General features: G+C 38.4%; 5 protein-coding genes across 7 annotated transcripts in view; 3 read left to right on the top strand and 2 right to left on the bottom strand.

The window, feature by feature from the left end:
* Positions 1-12,341, top strand: part of LOC108567365 (eye-specific diacylglycerol kinase) — a 57,797-nt gene extending 45,456 nt beyond the window's left edge. The window contains exons 4-15 of one of the 3 annotated variants that reach the window (XM_017927784.1): positions 3,442-4,622; positions 5,040-5,156; positions 7,052-7,184; positions 7,255-7,458; positions 7,830-8,960; positions 9,040-9,381; positions 9,439-9,692; positions 9,756-9,914; positions 11,326-11,376; positions 11,552-11,612; positions 11,672-11,993; positions 12,065-12,341. In XM_017927784.1, the coding sequence (XP_017783273.1) occupies positions 3,442-4,622; positions 5,040-5,156; positions 7,052-7,184; positions 7,255-7,458; positions 7,830-8,960; positions 9,040-9,381; positions 9,439-9,692; positions 9,756-9,914; positions 11,326-11,376; positions 11,552-11,612; positions 11,672-11,993; positions 12,065-12,114 (4,005 nt within the window). In that variant the 3' untranslated portion in view covers positions 12,115-12,341. The remainder of the gene's footprint in view (positions 1-3,441; positions 4,623-5,039; positions 5,157-7,051; positions 7,185-7,254; positions 7,459-7,829; positions 8,961-9,039; positions 9,382-9,438; positions 9,693-9,755; positions 9,915-11,325; positions 11,377-11,551; positions 11,613-11,671; positions 11,994-12,064) is intronic. The other 2 variants (XM_017927791.1, XM_017927799.1) reach the window with 2 other exon arrangements.
* Positions 12,342-13,902: 1,561 nt separating this feature from the next.
* Positions 13,903-18,917, bottom strand: LOC108567335. Its single transcript, XM_017927737.1, has 9 exons — positions 18,881-18,917; positions 17,993-18,198; positions 17,759-17,934; positions 17,290-17,703; positions 15,110-15,278; positions 14,856-15,049; positions 14,487-14,806; positions 14,288-14,427; positions 13,903-14,229 (listed from the first exon to the last, which is right to left on the bottom strand). Exons 1-9 carry the CDS (start codon positions 18,915-18,917, stop codon positions 14,128-14,130), a joined length of 1,758 nt encoding a protein of 585 aa, XP_017783226.1. The 3' UTR covers positions 13,903-14,127.
* On the top strand, positions 15,500-17,276 carry LOC108567340 (RNA polymerase II-associated factor 1 homolog). The gene is made up of 3 exons (XM_017927750.1): positions 15,500-15,703; positions 15,769-15,861; positions 15,930-17,276. The coding sequence occupies exons 1-3, from the start codon at positions 15,615-15,617 to the stop codon at positions 17,239-17,241; spliced, it is 1,494 nt and encodes a 497-aa protein (XP_017783239.1). The 5' UTR covers positions 15,500-15,614; the 3' UTR covers positions 17,242-17,276.
* Positions 18,918-19,106: 189 nt separating the features above from the next.
* On the top strand, positions 19,107-20,923 carry LOC108567347 (docking protein 2). The gene is made up of 2 exons (XM_017927763.1): positions 19,107-19,323; positions 19,411-20,923. Exons 1-2 carry the CDS (start codon positions 19,252-19,254, stop codon positions 20,716-20,718), a joined length of 1,380 nt encoding a protein of 459 aa, XP_017783252.1. The 5' UTR covers positions 19,107-19,251; the 3' UTR covers positions 20,719-20,923.
* Positions 20,924-20,978: 55 nt separating this feature from the next.
* On the bottom strand, positions 20,979-21,458 carry LOC108567353 (DNL-type zinc finger protein-like). The gene has a single exon (XM_017927773.1). It carries the CDS (start codon positions 21,420-21,422, stop codon positions 21,021-21,023), a length of 402 nt encoding a protein of 133 aa, XP_017783262.1. The 5' UTR covers positions 21,423-21,458; the 3' UTR covers positions 20,979-21,020.

Genomic DNA, 21,458 nt, shown 5'->3' with positions numbered 1-21,458 from the left:
GCCATGTACCAATTATCCATCCGGAACCGTTTGGAATTTGCAATTTTTCAATTTCGCAGACAAAACAAATCGCATAATTAAATAGGCGAAATGAACGATAAAATCGGTTTTGTACCCTCAGGGTGCTTTGCTCTTCATTTGTATGTGTGGGGAGGATATAAAACAAAAACAAAAACGCCAGACGGGTTCTTGCAGTTACGTTCTGTCTGTTATATCGATATTAATTAAGAGCGGATCCATTACCGCCGCCTTCGATCTCCGAACCCTAGGCCATTTAAAAACATCCCCATCATTATACGTATACTTCTTTTTGCTCACTTCAACTTCGTTTTTGTTACAACTTTTAGTCCTTCTTTGTCTTCATAATAAAAGGGAAAAATATAATTAGGGAATGTTCGGAATTAATGATGAAAACAAAACTTAAGATACAAATTAAAATTAAAAAATCTATTAATTTTAATCTCCTGTAATAAATGTTAATAATAGAAAAGAAATTAAAATAATCAAATATGATAGAACTTATTTCATAATTAATATTGTAGAAGACATTTGCATATTTTGCATTATTTTCTTGAAATAAAATCTAAATTACACTGGTCGAGGTCGTGTTGTGAACGCGAATCTATGCTTTCAGAAATACGCTTTCCGTTTCCATTACTTTAGTTTTAATAATATAACATGATCCCTCCGGGAAACGCGTCTCCCTCGTGGCAAATTGCTTTACTCGGAAAATGGATGTAGCATTGTTTTTCGCAAATTAACTTAATTCAAATTTCCATTGTACTTTCCCGATAAAAGCTCGCTTTCTCTCTGTCACACACACACGCACACACGTTAAGTGCAATCAATTTACCTTTACTCTTGCGCATTACGTGTGTTAATACGAGTGTTACATATAAACTGTACACTCCAGATTGATAATTAAGAGCGGCTCAAATTAATTGAAAAATATGGATATTGCATGTTGGACGTAATCCAAGCGTATTAAATTAAATGCACGTTTCATAAAATATTTATTTTATCTATTTACTTTTTAATATAGAGGATTATATATGGAAATTTCAATTACGATTAAAATTGTTTAATGAACTAATCGATCTAGACTGAAATTATGGCAAATCATTAAATAATTCTATAAAAAAAGTAATTAAACGAAAATTATTAAATTTATGAATTAAATCGTAATCGTGCAATGAATAAATATTAATAATAAATAACTACCTTTATAAAATAAATGTATAAGATTCATTACCTATTAAAAATTTTTTCTTCTGAAAAACTTGATATTGTCTGGTTTTCTGTTCTTTTTGGTGAACGACACGAGCGTATTGGGATGTAAATTAGATAACCCAGTTAACATGCGGACACGCAATTTGCATAAGACTCTACCAGGAAGTTGAATCCATTCAATAGTTGATTGCCAATATTGATACGCGTCAACGAGGATAATAACGTTCGAGGAAAGCGAAAAAGGCACAAAGGAAATTTGCTTTACTTTTCACCCTTTCCCTCCCTTTTACAGACGACGCTCAGCTCTAACAATTTAGGTTCCTCGCATTCTATTCATTTTTTTTTAGATATATATATATATTTATAAATAAGTCCGCATTGTGCGTCCTAAATAATAATGTGAATGGTGGAGTTGTTTGCGAAAGGCGTCTATTGTAAAGTTCTCCCAAATATTTATCTACCGCCTCTGCTGCTGCAGAGGTGGCTGCTTCCTCTTGCATATGCAGCCAGCAACAAAGGAACGCTGAAGAGAGAAAATTGATTTTTATTTTCCGCTTTTCGCTGCTATTTTACCTCCGCGTTTGTTTTCGCTCTTTCTCTCTATAAAGTTCTCTTGTTTTTTTTTTACTCGCCGTGCATATATAGATATTTTTATAGATATTCGAGATATTTTAATCAGCAGAAATTATTAATGCTCTGAGGATGCGGAGGCGCAGAGGATAAAAACAACTAATACTCGAAAGCAGCACGTGCATATTTCCTACTTCTCCGCCTGATAGATTTGCGTTTTCATTGTGTCTGAATGCGCGATATCATCGGCGCTAATCCGTGCAATTTTCCATTAAGGGAAAAACAAAAACGACCACAAAGAATATGAAATGAAAATAAGGGAGGAAAGAGAAAAAAAAAAACAAAGGAAAGTTATGTGCCTGTGGTAAATTGAAAACTTGGAGAGAGAGAAAAAGGGATATATTGTCATCAAAGCGAAAAAGGGACTTTCTCTCCGCTAATTAAACCATTTTCAAAGACTCGGTCCAATCCGCGTCTTAACGAAGCAATTACGAATTTTCCAACGAAAGGAAATTGCTTCGCTCAAGAATAATAATATAATTTTAATATTTACCAAACTGCGGAACAGATAAATCCAAGTGCGGATTAGTTCACTTCTTTTATACAAACTTTGACAAAAAAAAAGTTCACACATTTTATTTCCAACTATCATAGTTTTCCAGAAATTCACAAAAATATAAAGTTTAATATATTATTTTCTTATTACTTTCACCTTTCATTACCAATTACGAGTTATTAACTAGGACTATAATTATCGTAATGTACACGTTTTATTTCTTACATAATCGAGTTTAATAACTGCATTAAATAAACATTCCACATTATATCATTTTTGATGACCAATTACCGGCTATTGACAATGTTGAAATTTTATGTTATAATGCCAATACTTCGTCCAAACAAAGAATATAATTATAACTTCGAGGATGATGATGTTAGTACTTGGAGCATCGAAGTATATCTCGTTCAAAGTTTCGATGCGTTCGAGATCGCGAATATTTGTATACGTGTTGGATAATGAGTCTCCGATTAATTATATGCAGATTTGTTCCATCATCGCGCATAGTTAGAAAGAAGAAAAAACAAACAAAAGAAAAGGTAAATCCAAAAGTCAAACTCAATGCGGTGAGTAGTTATCGATCGACGGCAGCAAGAAATGATTTAATTAATCAGTACTCCGGATCTGAGCGGAAATTTGCTTTTGCTCGAGCAAGTTACGATTTTCCTACAATTATAACTTGCAAACGTCGCGCCTCTCGGGACTTCGGGCACAAGTGGAGCCACGGTTACATCTTCATCCTAAATATCTTATTGTTGTTCTTGGAAGTATATAGGAAGGAAAGTTGCAAGTTTCAGAACGCGCATTGCAGAATTACATCATTTCATCATGTCAGCAAATTTATAGTCATGAAGTTACTAGTTTATAGTACATAATCCTGTATTATGCTTATTTGCGATATAATATAGAAAGTGTTGGTTATATATGGGTTGTTCTTAATAAAAAATATATGCGGGAATTGTTCGTGTAGATTTTGTTAATAAAAATGAATTCGTTATGCAATGGGCTTGAACTGTTTGTTTGTGTTCGTTGTAATTGTTTGTATATGGATTGAGGACTGCTGCATGTTGGTGAAGTTACAGAATGAATGGGCTGGGTTTGAGGCCGACCATAGGTCGACCACCGACGACGAAGACAAGATGAACCGGCTCCGGACGACATTCAAACGTTCGCGGACGCCAACTGGGGCCGAGATGAAGACGCAGAGCAGCCTGGAGGTACCCAAGCAGGTGAGGAGCGCCTCTTTCGACGAGATCCAGTTGGAGGCGAAAAGGAGTCAGAACAGTCTGCAGAACAGCCCCGACTCCTCATCCGGCATTGGATCTCTGCTGCGAGTGCCGCAGGTCAGCCAGAGGTCTCGGAGCGTGGACTCGGGTGCCTCTACCAGCGAGGAAACGAGCAACTTCCTCGAGGTGCCCAGACGGTTCCAGAGACGGCGTTCTTCAGGTTCCAAGTCGCCCACGTGCGTTCATTGCCTCTGCGTAGAGGAATACAGCAAACGAGTGCAGGACGAAGAACCACTTTCTTCACAGAATACGACCTCAATTACCGATATACACAGCGATTACAGCGATGATTGTGATGATGATGGTGATGATGATAATGATTTCGAAGAGGATGAAGAGGAGGCGATGTTGGCGGTGCAGGTACCAGAATGCAGCATCACCGTCACCTTATCTCCAACGATTCCGACGCCCCAGAGCGAATCTTCTCCTCCATATCCACTATCACCTAAAATTGAGTGCTTCCCCGCGGACGACCTTCCAACCACTCCGACGAGACGGAGGTCCATACACCGGCAAGAGGCATTTTTTGCGGAACCTGGTTCCACGGAAAATGTCTCTGAGCCGTCTTCGGATTGCAACTCGGAGATAGCCGCAGCCTCCAACGCCGTCTCCGAGAGTCCTTTCGATGGACGTTCGGATGTCTCGCCATCCGGCGATTCCGCGAATGATTCGACGATGATCATTCACGTCGGCATGACGAATCGCAACGTGTACCTCGAGGTGCCCGACGTTAAACGGGACCGCGCAGCTTCCGTGGACTCCTGCTTTTCGAAGGTGTCTCAGCAGAAGACGGAAGAAGTCAAGCACACGGGGATAAGCCTCGAAGTGCCGGCTGGACCTAGCGTGAATCTGAGGTCACGATCTGTGGACATCGTACTGCCCACAGATGAGCAGGCCAGGTACAAGGCACTCGCGATGGCCGTACCTCCTCCAACAAATAACATCAACATCGCAACTCCAGTCGCATCATCCATCGGGTATGTCAACCAGACTACGTATATTTCCTCTGCATGGATCTCTTTCTACTCTTCACAAACTGTCAGCACACATACAAAAAAAAAACCACAAACACAAACTCTTTCGTTATTCCCGCTCGCAAATCCCGTTTATGTGTAATTGCAAAATATTTAATTAATTATTTTCGCATACCGTTCGAAATGCCCCCGGTGCGCGTCAATAGTTCCGAAACTAACAAACAACAACAACATTCTCTCCCTCTATACACATGCATATTCAAAACAACAAAACTCTCTTCTTTTTTTTTAAATTTAATGTAACAAACAAAATTTGTTACGTGTCATATCTGACTTCATTTCCTTTTTTGTTTTGTTTGGTTTTGTTTTATTTTGTGCCATGAATTCACACGATTTTTTTCTATTCTGTTTTACACACAGCGACGAGGTAGTTGAGGTGAGAAGGTTCCAATTCGATTTTTTATATTATTTAAAGAATTGTTGCTCCTCCTCCGGCCATAGCCATTTTGAAAATGAATACTTACCATTGAATATCACGTGAGTTTGACCAGACGACGATGAGTAAGTTATCTCGACAACAAATTTTCCGCTCCGCGTAAATTACGTTTCAGTACGTAAAATACGAATCCGCACGTACTCGCAATTTTTGCATTGCATCACGTTGTTCAATAGACTACGACATAATAATCGCATCCTCCACTTAATGACAATCAACAACTTGGATAACGTCACTTTTATTTCCCACATCAAAGATATTTATACTAAATAAATGGTAGTCATAGTTACAACTAACAAAGACAACTCACACACCTTAATAGAATTTAATAAGATTTTCTAAAAAAAAAGCTTTAAATAATATCATTTCTTAATTATTATTATTTAATATATTTGATAACATTCGTCTTTTAATATAATGCACTTTAGTATGTAAGTAAATATCAAATGTTCCACTAATGTTATTTTCGAGGTAAATACTCAAAATCATTTGTTTGTATAACTCAGGAAGTATTTCAAACACTTTATCATTATTTATATGAAAAGAAATCACATTTATAGAACATAGTCTACTAATTTAATTAAGTGTCGTTCACTAAAAAGTTCATCAAGAAAACAATGAGACTACTATAGGATTCAACTTGGCTTGCTAAGATTGAATGCGTCTGGAATTATGTAATTTAAATGGCGGTATTAAAATGGTATTCGTTGAAAGTTGCATTAGTTTAGAACAATGTTTAAGCTCTTATTGAACAACCTAATGCAATCGAATTAGCGCTTCGAATCCGATCCGGTCAAGTGGAAGCGCCGATAACGCGACGGTCCGGTTACGTAATGCCGATTAGGAAGGGAACAATGGGCTTTTCCACGGCAATTTTCCCCAGGTTGACCGTTGGGTTGCCTAACGCTAATTGCCGATGGTATTACGTGTTTCTTGTCGCTTATTCCTCTCTATTTTGCATGCATTTTAATCATCGCGAAATGTACACACACATACACACGCTTTCTCTCAGTCCCGCACACGTTTCTCCCATTTCGCCCCCCTCCCCCCCACGCAATGTACACCACACATGTACACCTCTATTTTATGCAAATGTTTGTTTATTGCGTGCTTGGTCGTATGTGCGTATGTGTGTTCGGCTCTGTCTGTGGATGGGGGATGTAGTAGGTGTATCTATAAATATTTCATTTGCGAATCGATACATATCGAGAGATAGACACGACGACGGGAACCCAGGCCACACGAATTGATTGCGCGTCGCCAAATGAACGTTGTCTCGTCTTCGAAGGAGAGCGCCGCCGCTCCTCGAAGAGAAGAAATAGAAAAGAAATAGAAGAAATAAATGTTAATAATTATAACAAAAGTAATTGTAATAACAGACCACGAAAAAGTCTGATGGCAATCTTATCTTATCAGTGTTTTTGCTGAGTGTCCGCTTCAGCAGTTAAACAGCTCGCGCAACTGTCGAACGAAGAGTGTACGTACGGTTTTTGTTTTGTTGTTTATTTTATTGTTCTTCTTAAATTTGCAAAGTGAACTAAACGAGGAAACGTAACGAACGCGCAGTTTTCCAATTAAACGCGTTTAATCAATTCGGTAATTTTAACTTGAGTAATTGGTAAATGAAGGATGCTTTGAGGTTTCGCGTTGGAAGCGCGTGCGCTTCATTATGTAAACCGTTCCATCCTGAAGCAACAACAACAAATTAAGTTGGAAAGAATATAGAGACATAGCAATCTGGTATGTAATTGCTTCCGGGTTTCGAATGATGAGCACCAGACGTAGTAGGCCTATCGCGAGGCGCCGCGGCGTCTACAGATACCGAAATTACGTTAAGCACTACAGGTCTTCGCCGAGTTTTGTTTAAATTTGATTTAGGAAATACTAATTTCGTTTTTTTTTCTTCTTCTTCCTGTTGGTTGGTTGGGTGATGTAGAAGGGGTCCGGAAGGCGAGAGAGTACTTCGCGCGACTCCAGATTGGGCAGATACTGCCATCAGTGGAGATCACCTCTGGGTGCCGACTTCCGTTTCCGGTGACTTTTGTTACGTCGGCGACGCGGATTGCACTGTAAGTGAAAAAATTCCAAGAGTTATCCTTTATTTTACTGGCATTGACTTGTAACGAACGATGTGTGCAGAAGCACGGTCCGCGCTTGAAATGCTCCGCCTGCAACGTCGTGGTTCATCACAGTTGCCTGGGCAATCTGTTGGATCGACTAAAGTTCACCTGCAAACCCAGTTTCCTGGATTCCAGCGTACGACAATACAGAGAGCGTACAACCATCCAACACCATTGGGTCCATCGAAGATCAGAGAAAGGAAAATGCCGACAATGTGGAAAGGTAAGATCATTTTAAACGTCTTAATAATTATTCTTAAATTAATAATTTTCCTATGAAATAAATTTAGAAATTATTGTTAAAATAAGAAGTTTAATGCATCTGAAATAACGAAATAAGGAAAATATGAGAGATATGTTGAAACTTAACGTGAAGCATCTGCATGCCTTTTCCGAGCCAAAACTATTCCACATGTTTATTTACGCATTTGAAACGTCTCAATTTACGCAAGATTTATTTGGATTGTCTTTCATTTCAAGGCAACCGTATTGTGTATTTATATCTTAATATAAAGTACGCTTTTTTGTTGCTTCTGATGTGAAATGTGATGTATTGTAATTGTTTTAATTGTGATTTGTGAACGTCTGTTGCAGTCGTTCCAATCGAAACTGTCGTTCAGTAATAAGGAGATCGTTGCGCTGTGCTGCTCTTGGTGCAAGGTGGCCTACCACAACAAGGAGTCATGTTTCAATGTACAGAGGATCGAAGAGGATTGTAAGATGGGAGTGCACTCCACGATAATCGTTCCACCCGTGTGGATTCTGAAGTTACCCAAAAAAGGTGCGTTCAAATCTTCGCTGAGAAAGTCGCCGAAGAAGCGATCCTCAAGCAAAAAGAAACCTAAAGAACCTAAACCTAAACCCAAAGATCCGAGGTCGTTCATAATCAAGCCGGTACCGTTGACCGGCATCAGACCAGTCATAGTATTCATCAATCCGAAGTCGGGCGGCAATCAGGGCGCTAAGCTTCTGCAGAAGTTCCAATGGCTGCTGAATCCTAGACAGGTGTTTGATCTGACCCAGGGAGGACCGAAAATGGGCCTGGAGATGTTCAAGAACGTTCCGAACTTGAGGATCTTGGCATGCGGTGGTGATGGCACAGTCGGTTGGGTGCTGAGCGTCATCGATCAAATCGAAATCAGTCCGGTGCCGGCGGTTGGAGTGCTTCCATTGGGCACCGGAAATGATTTGGCAAGAGCATTGGGTTGGGGCGGCGGATACACGGACGAACCCATCAGCAAGATCCTCACGAATCTTGCGTCCAGCGATACGGTGCAGCTGGACAGGTGGAGTTTGGAGGTGGAGAAGAATCCGCAGAGCGAAGGTGGAAAAGATGATGGAAAAGAGAATTTGCCTCTGAACGTCGTGAATAATTACTTCTCGATGGGCGTCGATGCTCACATCGCGCTTGAATTTCACGAGGCACGGGAAGCGCATCCGGAGCGCTTCAATTCCCGCCTACGAAATAAGATGTTTTACGGGCAGATGGGCGGAAAGGATTTGCTGAGGCGAAAGTGGAAGGGTCTGGCGGAATTAGTCACCCTCGAGTGCGACGGCAAAGATCTGACGCCGAAGCTGAAGGAGCTCAAGGTGCACGCCGTCGTTTTCCTGAACATTCCCAGTTACGGCGGAGGAACTCATCCGTGGAATCGTTCAATGGGATCGTCAGATCCCACAACCGACGATGGTCTCATCGAAGTCGTCGGACTGACGACGTACCAACTGGTATTTTACCATCTTATCATATCATTTAAAGTATGCGGTATTCATTCTTTTTTTCTTTTGGAAATTTGCGATGTTTCAGCCCCTGCTGCAAGCTGGAGGACACGGAACGTGCATAACTCAGTGCAAAACGGCGCGGATCGTTACTTCAAAGACGATCCCGATGCAAGTGGATGGGGAGGCATGCAAGCTGGCTCCTTCCATAATCAAGCTCTCCCTCCTCAACAAAGCAACGATGCTGGCTAAGAGGAAGGGCGGAAAAGTTATGGAGCTGCCTGCGGATCAGCTCAGCCCCGTCACTCTACCGATCCTCAAGATTTCCATGTCGGATTACGAGATGAACCACTACGATAAAGATCTGCTCACGCAGGCGGCCCAAAACGTGGGACAGCTCGATATCAATCCCGCATCGGATTTGGATCAGGTACATCCATTAGGTATTTCCATTTCGAGCGAATTCCAAATCCCTTCTTTCTCCTAGATCCGAGGCGAAATCAACAAATTGCTTGGAGAGTCGAATCGCGATTGGTGCTTCGTGGACTCATGCACGGCAGAAAGGTTTTTCCGCATCGACAAGGCGCAGGAAAATCTACACTACGTGGCTGACATCTCCACAGAGGCCCTTTACATCCTTGAATGCGAGATTGTCGTACCGCAAACGCCCACCGACGACGACCCAGCCACAATATCCACGATCAGCTCCAACAACTGTATCATCCCGGAGATGAGAGTCAGGTGCTGAAGCTCTACCAAAACAAACATTTCCCATACTAATATCATTTGATTTCACTTATACAGCGACGAGGGCAGTTTAGATTCACCCAGTGACCAACCGCCGATGTCTCCGAAGGTCGCCCAGAGTCCCGAAGACGTGCCAACAACAACAACAACCAAGGAGTTGTCCAACGGAGACAGCAAGCATCCATCATCGCCGCAGCAAGGCATTAAGATCCGAAGGTATTTTCGCATTATCTCGACACTAGCCTATATCTACACCAAACCTTTGATCGACGTCTAGAAGTACTTTCGCACACTTCGGACTCTTCGCACCTTACTTTATTACGAATAAACTCTGAAAGCCTTTCTCGAATTCACCACCGAGCAATAATAATGATTCGACTATTTTGAATAATTATTATAATTACTATTTACACATTACTAAACTGTTGCAGATATTTGTTCATGAAAACTTAATTGAAATATGTACAATTAATCACCCGATATAAACCCATTAACATTGCAGGTGTTGACTCTGATAATTTACCTATACGAAAATCGTTAATTATAAACGATAATTTAACTATAAGCAATAACCAAAAGGATCCAGTCTTTTGCCCTATTTAATTGTATTTAATAACGTATGTATAAACATAGTTTTACATACAAATGTTGTGTACTGTAATCAATATACAATTAAGATTCCCCACGGCGTTGAAGACCACTTTTGTTTAGAAACGACGCTTTCAATTTGTTTTCTTTAGCATTGCTCCAAACGCGCTCACAAAATTGATAAAAATTCTGAATTTATACTAAGTGTAAGGAAATTGAATATAAAAAAAACCAATACAAATTACAACAATATCTCATCAATCGTTCCAAATTGGTGATTCTCATATACGAACGTAATAAATTCTTTTTTCTTTTGCGAGCGACTGTTGTTACATCAGCGAAGAATGAGGTCGCAGTCTACGTAAATACCGCTCTAAAGCACTTTAAATATTGATTCTAATTAGGAAGTTTTCGGACGTGGGAACGCGCATGCTTCTGCAATGGTAACGGTCCGTTAAATATTTAACAAGAGGCGACACCGTCGCTTGTATAAACAATCAATTTTCGAAAACTGCTCCCCCGTAACTTTCGGCTTCTAAACCCTTTATTTAGATTTAGATCTCGCATTCTTTAATAACCAATGCACCAATGCAATTTAATAGAATTGACACCTATTTTTATTATTATTATTATCCTGCAAACGATTAATTCTGCAATAAGATAATGATTTTCTTATATTTTTTCTTTCTTTCTTAATGCAAGTGTAATTCATTTATGATTTCCTTTTTCTAGTGACCCTAGTGACACGAAACCATGCAAAAATACCGCAGTTTAAAAAAATTAGTATATTTACACCGCACCTCTGTTTCTCTAAAATCACAAATTCTTTGTCCTCGTCGTTCTTTTCTACCTTTTCGTTTCGTCAAATTATGATTATTAATATTATTTGTTTCATTTTTGTTTTGTATCGATCTTGTTTGTTTGTGTGCGTCTCTCGTCGTCTTTCCCAATGAATAAAACACTTTTGTGTGTGTGTGCATCTTTTCCGTTTTCATCTCATCTCTTGACTCTCTCTGTCTCTCTTCAAATTTGCATGCAGCGTCTCTGAACGACTCTTTGGCTTATCTCAAGAATCTTACAACACGTTTAGGTAAGATTTTTATGCATGCCTCTTCACAAAATTAAAAACAAAAAAAAAGTATAGAAATTTGCAATTTTCTGATCCCCTCATTGAAGCGTGAAATATAGTTTAATTTATATACGCTACGTTTGGGGATCTCTCTGCTACTTGCTATTGTATTCAATCGTGTGTTTTCTCATTTAAGCCTGAATGAGAAGCCGAGCGATTTACTGCTGAGGGCTGCGAGACTCGGCGATCTGCAAACCGTGAGTGAATTCTGCAAATTACGAAAATCCTATTATTTTTTTTATTTGCTGCTTTGCAGATTAAAGAATTGCACACGCAAGGATATTCGCTCTTGAGCAAGGACGGAGGAGGGCAGACGGTGCTTCACATCGCGGCCAGGTTCGATCAAAGGGACATCGTGAAGTATTTGCTGGGACAGGCGCCCAGCGTCCTGATCGACATGAAGGACTCGAACCTCGGCCAGACGGCTCTCCACAAGGCTGCAACCTACAAATGCAGAACGGTTTGCTGCATGCTCGTCGCCGGTGGAGCTTCCCTCACCATCCTCGATAGCAGAGGTCTGACTCCTCGACTTTTGGCTCTTCAGGCGGACGATCACGAACTCGCCGCTTACCTAGAAAGTAAACTTGATGCGTTTGGCAACAACAACAAAAGAAACTGAGTAATCGTCATTGTTTGCTTCTTTTCAAAGGTCAAGAACACTACCAGATCGTCTCCGCTGACGTCGGAACGACCGTCTAGGAAAACAAGAAACCAAAAACAAAAAAACTATTTCTTCTAGCAATAAGATTGGGACTTCCATCCCGACTTATATTTATTAATTATTAATCTCTCCTCTATTTCGAATTGCCTTAAACAATACGATTTTTAAGATAGTTAAAACAAAACAGATATATTTAAAAAAAAAAACAAAGTTAAGGTAAAGAGAATCTCATTAGGGTTTTTTCAATTAGCTGTAAAACGAAAAAAAAATCAAAGTTTCTCCTAATTTCTTCTCTTTTACATAACATTACACGTGCACTATAAATACGCGTGTAATATCATCAACATGTGATAATATATTTTATTTATTTATTCTTTAATTTAGATTTTCTCGCTTTCCAACGGATATGAAAACAAAACAAAAATAATAATGTTGAAAAAAATAATTGTACACACATATCATCATTCGACATCATTTAAACAACAAATTACATTCCTCAATTTCTCTCCTCTTGAGCAATACTCGCGCGTCACTCTTTTGATTTTCCGATTTCTTTCCTTCTTTCTTTCACTTCTGACTTCGTTCGTGTTTTATTTCGTTGTAAATAAGGAAACATTAATATATTTAGCAACGAATTCCCAAAAAGAAAAACAAACTTAAAAAGACAATCTTATTAAAATTATATTCTATATTATATACAAAAAAAAAAAATTGGTAATCTAAATATATATTGTATAAATGTTGGTGAAACACTAGCGTAACGTAATTTAAACAATGATCACACACTATTTGTAAATAATTCTATTTTTTAAATGGTAAAAGATATATTAAATACAAGATTTTTCAATTCTCAAAAAAAAAAGAAGAAACGTAAAGGAAGAAGACGAGCAGAAGAAGTAAGTTAACAAAGATGAAGAAGAAAAACGAACAAGGAACAAGTGTCTTTTGGAACTGAAAAATCGCTGCATCCAGCATCTAGGATTTGATCTATTGATTAGGAAAACTATTCAAAATTGTACATATGTTGTAGAAGCGAATCGTTTTCGTTATCATTAATTATTATTAATATTATAATTCTTTCGGATTTTATTAGTGTACATATAGGAAACTCTTTAGAAATTGTTTAAACCTGTTTGTCTTCATTACTATTACTTTATATTACTGTTTCACTCTATTTATAGTTTCCGTTTTCAAAAAAAACAAACAAAAAAAATGATTTCGTTCGATGTAAATACGAAATGCTCAACTCAATTTCCCTTTTTCGGACTAGGCCGATTATCAGTTTCGCTTTGTTTTCGAGAGAACACCAAAAAGATTTAGTAAAGGGAATGTAAAAATTAAAAAAAAAATAATAAAAACATAAATAAGTAAATGCGAGTGATGGAAAGTCGTTAGGATAGAAATGAAAACGAACAAACTAAACTAAAAAAAAAAGAAAATTTGGGGTCCAAAATTATTTGTATACCTTTTTCGTTACGTTTCCTCCTGTATTCTATGTTTGTTTTTTTTTTTGATTCAATCAAATTTATATAAATCTACTTGTAAGTAAATTAAATAACGATATATGAGGCACGTTTTTTTCTATATAAAAATTACATTAATAAATATATATATATTGAAATGTTTAAAGATTGAAATTTAAAATGGTTGAGATGAAGAAGATGAAGCAAAAAAAAACAACCATAAACTCATACACACAACGTTTGTATTAATATTTGCACCGTTTTTTATCCTTTTCTGCACGTGGTTAAATATGAAAGTTAATTAAATTTGAAAAAAAAAATAATTTTTGAAATCAATAATTACGAACAATGAATTACCAACAAAAAAAAATATATATATAGTGTTTGATTATATAATATATATTTTTGATCTTTATATAATAAATTGAATCTTTTTCTCTGTATCACATACATTCACGTACTGTCTTATCTTATTCTTTACTGTGTTTGATATTTGTTTTTGTGAATTAAACGAATGGTAAAATTTCGAGCTCTCGTATATTGTTGTACACCAAAGTAAAATGGTTATTTATTCGATTAAATAAAACTTTATTGACAATTTAATTTGCGTACGTTTCTCAATGGTATCTCCACTAATAGTGTTAGAAGTATCGAGGCTAAGAACATCCGGCAAGTTTCTCCCAACTCCAACTAAAAACAAATCCATGTGTTCTGAGAGTACTTATGTACAAGCAGATTATCGACTTACGAAATTAGAGTCAAACGGTATGGGATGCTTCGTGGACGCCACCGAATGGAAGAGCAGTGGAAATTGCACCAAGTAGAAGGCGTACGAAATCTTCGTGAAGTGCGCAAAGTGTTTCCAGGACAACAGTTTCGGAAACCATCCTAAATAAACAAAGTTTACAAACTTGCCCGCAAAGAGCAATTTCTAGTCGAGTTCTTACCGCCGTAATCATTTTCGGATGCGTGTATCGTCCAGGAAACGGAACAGGCCCATAGAAACGATCCGATCGCCCCGAAATCCGCAGCTTCCTTCGCGTCGTAAGCGTAAGCGCTTAAACCCATCCGATGATGCCGCAACATCACCCAAAGCCCGCTCCCCATCCCAAAAATCACGTATAACGATGGGTTGCGTTTCATGAATACTGTGAATTTATTGAAATCCCTAATGGTGAATGCTGCGAAGATTCCCATTGCGTAAATCCCTACTCTATGCGTAGCACGAATATAACTGTAATTAGCTGTATCGAAAAGCTGAGATACCCTAAAACAACATAATTAGATTACTTAATTTCAAGCATTTTTCGTCTCACGATGTTCCAAAATAAACGATGTAACTCAATTCCCTCTCAGCGATTGTTAAATACTTCAAAATACTCGAAGCTAAAATTATTGAGAATCCTAAGATATATCCGAAGATGCGACGCTTCAAAAGGAAATAAACTATTATAGGGCTAACAACAAACAGTTGCATGTCGATCGCGATTTGGTGAGTGTGAGTTAAGCACTGAAAGTAAAAATAATTTCAGAATTGATAAATTATTCTGAAATTCGTTGCAAGTTTCACCATTTCCTCGAACGGGTATAAGTTGTTGATGAACAACACGTTTCTCCACCAAAATTTCCTGCACAAGTTCGCGTGATGGCCGACCAGCATTGGTTTGTATGGTCCTGATGATAGATTCGGTAAAATCTCAGTGCAAAATATGATTGTTACAATCAAACTGGGCAATATCCTAAAGAAACAAATTATTTTTAAAATATTTAATTATATTTTACAAGAGCAAAAATGCTTTCTCATCATAGATCTGTATTGTTAAGTATTATAAATATTTATAAATATTTGCTTAATTTAAGTAGAGTACGTGTTATGCGAAAATTATTAATGTGTGTTATACAACCAAACCAACACCGTAATAATTTAATATGCCATGTTGGTACAGTACAGTTTTATATTTAAAAAGTATATTGTTGGTAGTGCTGTAGCTTATTTGGGCTTAAGGGTATTTGTTTGGTAAAAATATTGTTATTCCGAAGTTATTGTTGTGGAGGAATCAAAGAAATGTGCAAACATGCCACCCACTATTCAGCATGGAAATAATACGAATGCAAGTGGCAGTACGAACCCTGAAAAACGGGTGGCGAAGCCAGGAGAACGAAAGTAAGTTTACTCAAATTTGCATGCACTTTGGCTGTATTTTGTATATATTTAATTTTTCTTATTAGATCTGAACTTATGGTAAAAGTTAAGTACTGCAACACACTGCCAGATATTCCATTTGATTTGAAGTTCATAGCGTATCCATTTGAATCATCCAGGTAAGTGTTGTGTTTTTTTTTAAATAAATTATTTAAATTAATTTATGTCATGTTCATGTGTATTGTAGATTTATACAATATAACCCCACTTCGTTGGAGAGAAACTACAGATATGATGTGCTGACTGAACATGACTTGGGTGTAAATATAGACTTGATCAATAAGGATATTTACGCTGTGGACCCAGATGCTTACTTGGATGGAGCTGATGAGAAATTGTTGGAAGAAGATATTCTGACACCACAGGATTCAAAGAGATCCAGACATCATGCCAGACCAGTATCTTGGCTCAGACGTACTGAGTACATTTCCACAGAACAGACAAGATTCCAGCCGCAGACCATGGACAAAGTTGAGGCAAAAGTTGGTTACAGCATCAAGAAGAATCTCAAAAATGAAACACTGTACATGGACAGAGATTCTCAAATCAAGGCTATCGAAAAGACATTTGCTGATGCCAAGGTGCCCATCGAGAAGCATTACAGTAAACCTAATGTTGTACCTGTTGAGGTGATGGATATTTATCCTGATTTCAAATTGTGGAAGTATCCTTGCGCCCAGGTTATTTTCGACTCGGATCCAGCGCCTGTCGGAAAACAGGTGCCCGCTCAAATAGAGGAGATGTCGCAGGCTATGATTCGCGGTGTTATGGACGAAAGCGGTGAACAGTTTGTCGCTTACTTTTTGCCGATGGAAGATACTCTGACGAAGAGGAAGGAAGATTTCGTTAACGAAGTTCCTTACCAGGATGAACAAGACTACGAGTACATTATGGCGCGCGAATACAACTGGAACGTGAAGAGTAAAGCGAGCAAGGGATACGAAGAGAACTACTATTTGGTTATGAGAGATGACGCAGTTTACTATAACGAACTGGAGACGAGAGTTAGGCTTAGTAAGCGCAGGCAGAAAGTGGGTCAGACTCCGAGCCAGACCAGACTTGTGGTTCAGCACAGGCCGATGGATGAGCAGGAATTCAGAATGCAGAGGTACAGGGAGAAGCAGCTCGAACCGCCAGGTGAAGAGGAGGAGGAGCTGGAGCAAGCGAAGGATCAGACGGAGGAGAAGAAAGATGATGAAAGCAGCCAGCACGGTTCGGATCAGGAGAAAGACAAGGAGGAAGCCGACGATAATGAGGAGAAGAGCGACGACGACGAAAAGTCAAGATCATCTTCACGCTCCCGATCGCGTTCCCGTTCGGGTTCACGATCCCGATCGGCAAGCAGATCGGTATCGCGCTCTCGATCCCGCTCCGTCTCCAAATCACGTTCTCGCTCCGCCTCCAAATCTCGATCTCGCTCCGCCTCTAAATCCCCATCGAGATCAAGATCGAATTCAAGATCCGGATCAGGCTCCGATTCAAAGTCGGACAGCGATTGATTTGTTTTTATATAATAAAACACGATTAAAATTGACTTTTGCATTTACCTGAACATCCTGTCGACGCACATCCGTCTAAATCCCAATGTTTGATTCGCTGCGTAATTCCGTACCATTGATTTAGCAGTTAAAAAACCGCTTAGTAATATAAATGTGTCTGTATGCAAAACTGCCGTTCTACCCAAAATTGACCAACTCTGACCGAAATGTTCCGCAACTTTATATCCATCCACGTAAGGACCGAACAATTGGACCATAGCTTTATGTGACATGAGTAACGCCAAAGCACTTAATGCCCTGATTCCATCGAGCGATTCGTTCCGATCTTTCTTCGCATCATTAAACTTTATCCAATTACTTTGAATCTCGAAACATCCCAATAACTTTGAACAATGACCCACACCAATCAATTTAAATGCACTTGCTAATCCAGTTAAGAATATCAGAGCACCGAAAGAAATCCTAAAAATAAATAAATTGTAGAATAACAAATATCTTATATGAAAAAAAAACTCACATCGTATTCTTGGAAATGGACCCATCGTTATCTCCAGATTGACAAAAATCCTCTTCAGCTCTTATTTTCAAATCCAACTTTTCAGACACCACCTTCGAAATTCCCGATATATTACACAGTTTCGGTATACAGACTCCCCATTTTATCATCGAATAATTTGGTACACGGTGTTTAGGCTAATCAAAAAAAATAAATACAATTTTCATTAGGAAATAAATAGTGAATGAAAAATACATCATCGTAGGTGGCTTTAATTATGTACTGTGAATGCACCAAATTCTCAATCTCATTCTCTTCCAGTTTCCTCCACAAGTTACTTAAGTCAACTTCAATCAGGCAATATTTAGCGGACGAGACTTCTAAGCATTCATCGAAATCTCCGAACTGATTAACGTTTCCTCTTAAAATTCCTGAAGGAATTTTCGCGTTTGCGTCAAACACTGAAAATTTATATGAAAGTAAATATAAAATTGAAAATTTGCCCAAAGAAAATATAAACTTTTCATAGCCCAAAGTTTGCTAGATCTAAAAGCTATTCGAAATTTGTCCAGTTCCTTGTCGCAGATCGACTCGGATACCTTAATCGAGGATGCATCGAGAAATCCTAAAACTCTATCCCCAATTCTCGAGATTCTGGTTGTCTTGGCAACAGATAATACAGGACAAGTATCTAAACATTGAACTTAATAACGTTATTTGAATTATTTTGATTTAAACTTACAATTATTAAATTTGGTAACATTACTAAATAATAAATCTCTTCCATTTCGGAATGCAAACGCTTGTGCAATGTACGCAAAGAATATGATTGATATTTTCATTGTTCGATGCGTTTTACCCCCATTGTTTGGATCTATAAATACGTTCAAACGCATTTTTCATCCGACTTCAAATAACAATAGTTTGAATTAATAAGTTCCTTATTTTTGTACCTAATTTAATAAAGAAACGAGCACATCCTGAAAACTCGTTGCATTATTAATTTCAAGTTGATTTGAATATTAATTGTAAGTGTAATTTTACTTCTTTTTGAAACAAATGCTTTCAATTATTGGAAATTGTTATAGGTAAAGAGAATTAGAAAGTAATGATTAATAGATTAATAATTTAAATTTTAAATACTTTTGGACCAAGATGCATAAAACATTGCAGGCGCCATCTAGAAATACAATCTAAAAACTTCCTGTATGATTCATATTTGTTGCATAGAGGAAGGAAGTTGTTCTGTATAATCTAATCGCGGTTTTATTTTCAACACAACAGTACACAACTGTGTATTATAATAATTTCTCAATTTTTGCAGTTGATAAGGCAAGCCAAGCATTCGCTGCTAAATATATGCGAAACATATTCCGACAACGTCGCCTTTGTTTCGACGGCAACGGTGCAACTATGCATGAGGAACTTTATTATTATTAAAAATATTTACTATCTGTGGTGCAGTTGAAATATGTTTACGTGATTCTGGACTGGGCACTATTAAATGTTGAACGATGGACGAAGAGAAGGCCGTTCAAGAGGGTTTGCTGTTGCTGCCTTCCAAGGAAAAACTGCTGAAAGTTAAAGTGAGTCCCCCCTTTGCTCTGTTCCTCTGTCCCTTCATTATTTAACAATACAATTTTAATCACTTGTTTATCTCTTGTAAACAACAGAAGCCACATCGGAAGTACTGCCTTCTGTACAAGGCCAGCAAGCAGGGCATCGAGAGGATTGAGATTTTTGATAGTGCTGATGAGGCTAGCAAATTGAATGCCGTACCATACAAAATCATCACATTGGAGGACTGTGTGAAAGTCTCCAAAAAAACAGACACTTATTTCAGTGTTGTTACAAAGAGTGGTACCTATGATTTTCAAACCCATACAGAAATTGCTCTAAAACAATGGATTTCTGCTTTGCAAATTGTTGCATTCAAGGAGGACCCAGAGCACTCAGCAAGTCTAGTCGAAGATAATGATCTGTACTGTTCCATAGGGGAGGGAACATTCAATGTGAAACTGTATGAAACTGATGCTTCCATCAGATGCAATTTGCTACCGAAAAATTACATCTTGATGTTGACCGCAACAGCAATTCAATTGAGGGAGGTGTCTGATGATGCACTTCTATTTACTTGGCCATATCAGTTTGTGAGGAGATATGGTTACAGTGAAGGAAAGTTCACTTTTGAAGCAGGCAGGAAATGTGACTCAGGGGAAGGAAAATTCCTTTTGGAGCATTCAAATGAGCAGGAAATATTTCGTTATGTGACCATGAAAATGAAATCTATGAAGAAGCTGTTAAAAACTGATTCCATGCCCAACTTGGATTGTGGTGACAAGCAGTTGCTGGCAGTTCTTAATATGGAAGCCAAGAGCAGGAGCCCCCTGCCGCCATCTCCAACAACATCCACAAGTCTGCAGGACTTTTCACAGGAGTTTTCTGCTGAATTGCCAAAAGTACTCAATTATCATCCAATTGTGCCACCGAAACCACCCAGGAAGCATTTACCTGTTAAAGATGATTACGAGCCCATAGAGAATTATGATCAAGTGGAAATACGAAAGAACGCCTGGCAGACGTTCGGTATGATCGACGTGAATCATATGGAGAACGTCGACAGCGAAGAAGACTTAATCCAATGGGGTAGGAAATCTCCGATTTTCGAGAGCAAGATCTCGAAGGCCGCCAAAGTTATAACGGACGTCGAAGAGAGCGACGAGTATGACAAATTGAATTTCTTTGGTTCCACAAGCAAATTGGACATGGCCGGCTACAAACAGGTCCGGGCTCAGAATAACAACCTACCATCACCGCCATCCTTTAACGAGTACGACGAGGTGCATCTTCTCGAATCGAAGAGGCCAGCGGACGATTCGCATCTGGGATACGCGTTAATACGGAAGAAGGAGAACCCAGTCGTTCATAAATCCTTCAACGACACCGAATACGCTGTAATCAGCAAACCGAAGCGAGTCTAGTCTCAAAAAAAGTCGCACCCCCCCTGCAATATTAGGAAATGGTATGGAATTGTTGTGTTATGTGATTTATGCCACCCAAGTGCCAAATTTTCAGAGTACTTACAGAAATTAAGTACATGTTACCCTATTAAGAAATTTTATTTAAAAAGAAAACATAAGAAATACAAGTATATTTTACAATATTTGAGGACCAATATTTGATTGACATTGAATTGGTGCTGCCATGGTCTTTATTATATTATTATATTTTTATATACGGATATACAATTAATTTTGTACTATTAATATAATTAAACTAACTTTTAATCTTTTTTAATTGCTTCTAAAAGACTTCCTGTTGACAATTTCTGCACCGTCTCCCCCTTTTCTGCTAAGATCTCCTCAATATTCCTTTTGCCATCCAGATCTGTGAACCACTTCAGATTGTCTGCTATCAGATGGTTATTCTGGCAACCCTCGCAAGTCACTATCACAACGCCCTTGGTGTAAGCCACTTTTGATATATGGTGAATGTTTCGGGTGTTGCATTTCTTGCAAGTGTACACCAATTGAAGTTTACCTTCTAGTTTTCCTAAAGGTATCGACGTTTTCGCTTCTTGTCCTTTGCATAGTAAAACAGGTCCAGTTTGGAACTGACGACGAGATTTCACCAAAACAGGCACAAACTGCCTCTGAACAACATTCAGCAACCTGCGAAACGACATTTTTCTGTTTAGTAAGGTTATGTTACGATGTCCTTT

The sequence above is a fragment of the Nicrophorus vespilloides genome, unplaced genomic scaffold (assembly GCF_001412225.1).
Source record: "Nicrophorus vespilloides isolate i.1.1-1 unplaced genomic scaffold, Nicve_v1.0, whole genome shotgun sequence".
Classification (NCBI taxonomy): Eukaryota; Metazoa; Arthropoda; class Insecta; order Coleoptera; family Silphidae; genus Nicrophorus; species Nicrophorus vespilloides.
This window is presented reverse-complemented; position numbering and strand designations above follow the sequence as displayed.

What these genes read in the sequence shown, in the direction of transcription:
- LOC108567353 (XM_017927773.1), bottom strand. Translation starts at nt 21,422, where the DNA reads ATGTCGTTTCGCAGGTTGCTGAATGTTGTTCAGAGGCAGTTTGTGCCT.
- LOC108567335 (XM_017927737.1), bottom strand. Translation starts at nt 18,917, where the DNA reads ATGGCGCCTGCAATGTTTTATGCATCTTGGTCCAAAA. An exon ending in TGCGTCGACAGGATGTTCAG is followed by an intron (nt 15,279 to 17,289) that starts GTAAATGCAAAA and finishes TTGTTTCTTTAG; the next exon opens with GATATTGCCCAGTTTGATTG. An exon ending in TACCGTTTGACTCTAATTTC is followed by an intron (nt 14,230 to 14,287) that starts GTAAGTCGATAA and finishes ATTTGTTTTTAG; the next exon opens with TTGGAGTTGGGAGAAACTTG.
- LOC108567347 (XM_017927763.1), top strand. Translation starts at nt 19,252, where the DNA reads ATGGACGAAGAGAAGGCCGTTCAAGAGGGTTTGCTGTTGCTGCCTTCC. An exon ending in AAAAACTGCTGAAAGTTAAA is followed by an intron (nt 19,324 to 19,410) that starts GTGAGTCCCCCC and finishes TGTAAACAACAG; the next exon opens with AAGCCACATCGGAAGTACTG.
- LOC108567340 (XM_017927750.1), top strand. Translation starts at nt 15,615, where the DNA reads ATGCCACCCACTATTCAGCATGGAAATAATACGAATGCAAGTGGCAGT. An exon ending in GCGAAGCCAGGAGAACGAAA is followed by an intron (nt 15,704 to 15,768) that starts GTAAGTTTACTC and finishes TTTTCTTATTAG; the next exon opens with ATCTGAACTTATGGTAAAAG. An exon ending in TATCCATTTGAATCATCCAG is followed by an intron (nt 15,862 to 15,929) that starts GTAAGTGTTGTG and finishes TGTGTATTGTAG; the next exon opens with ATTTATACAATATAACCCCA.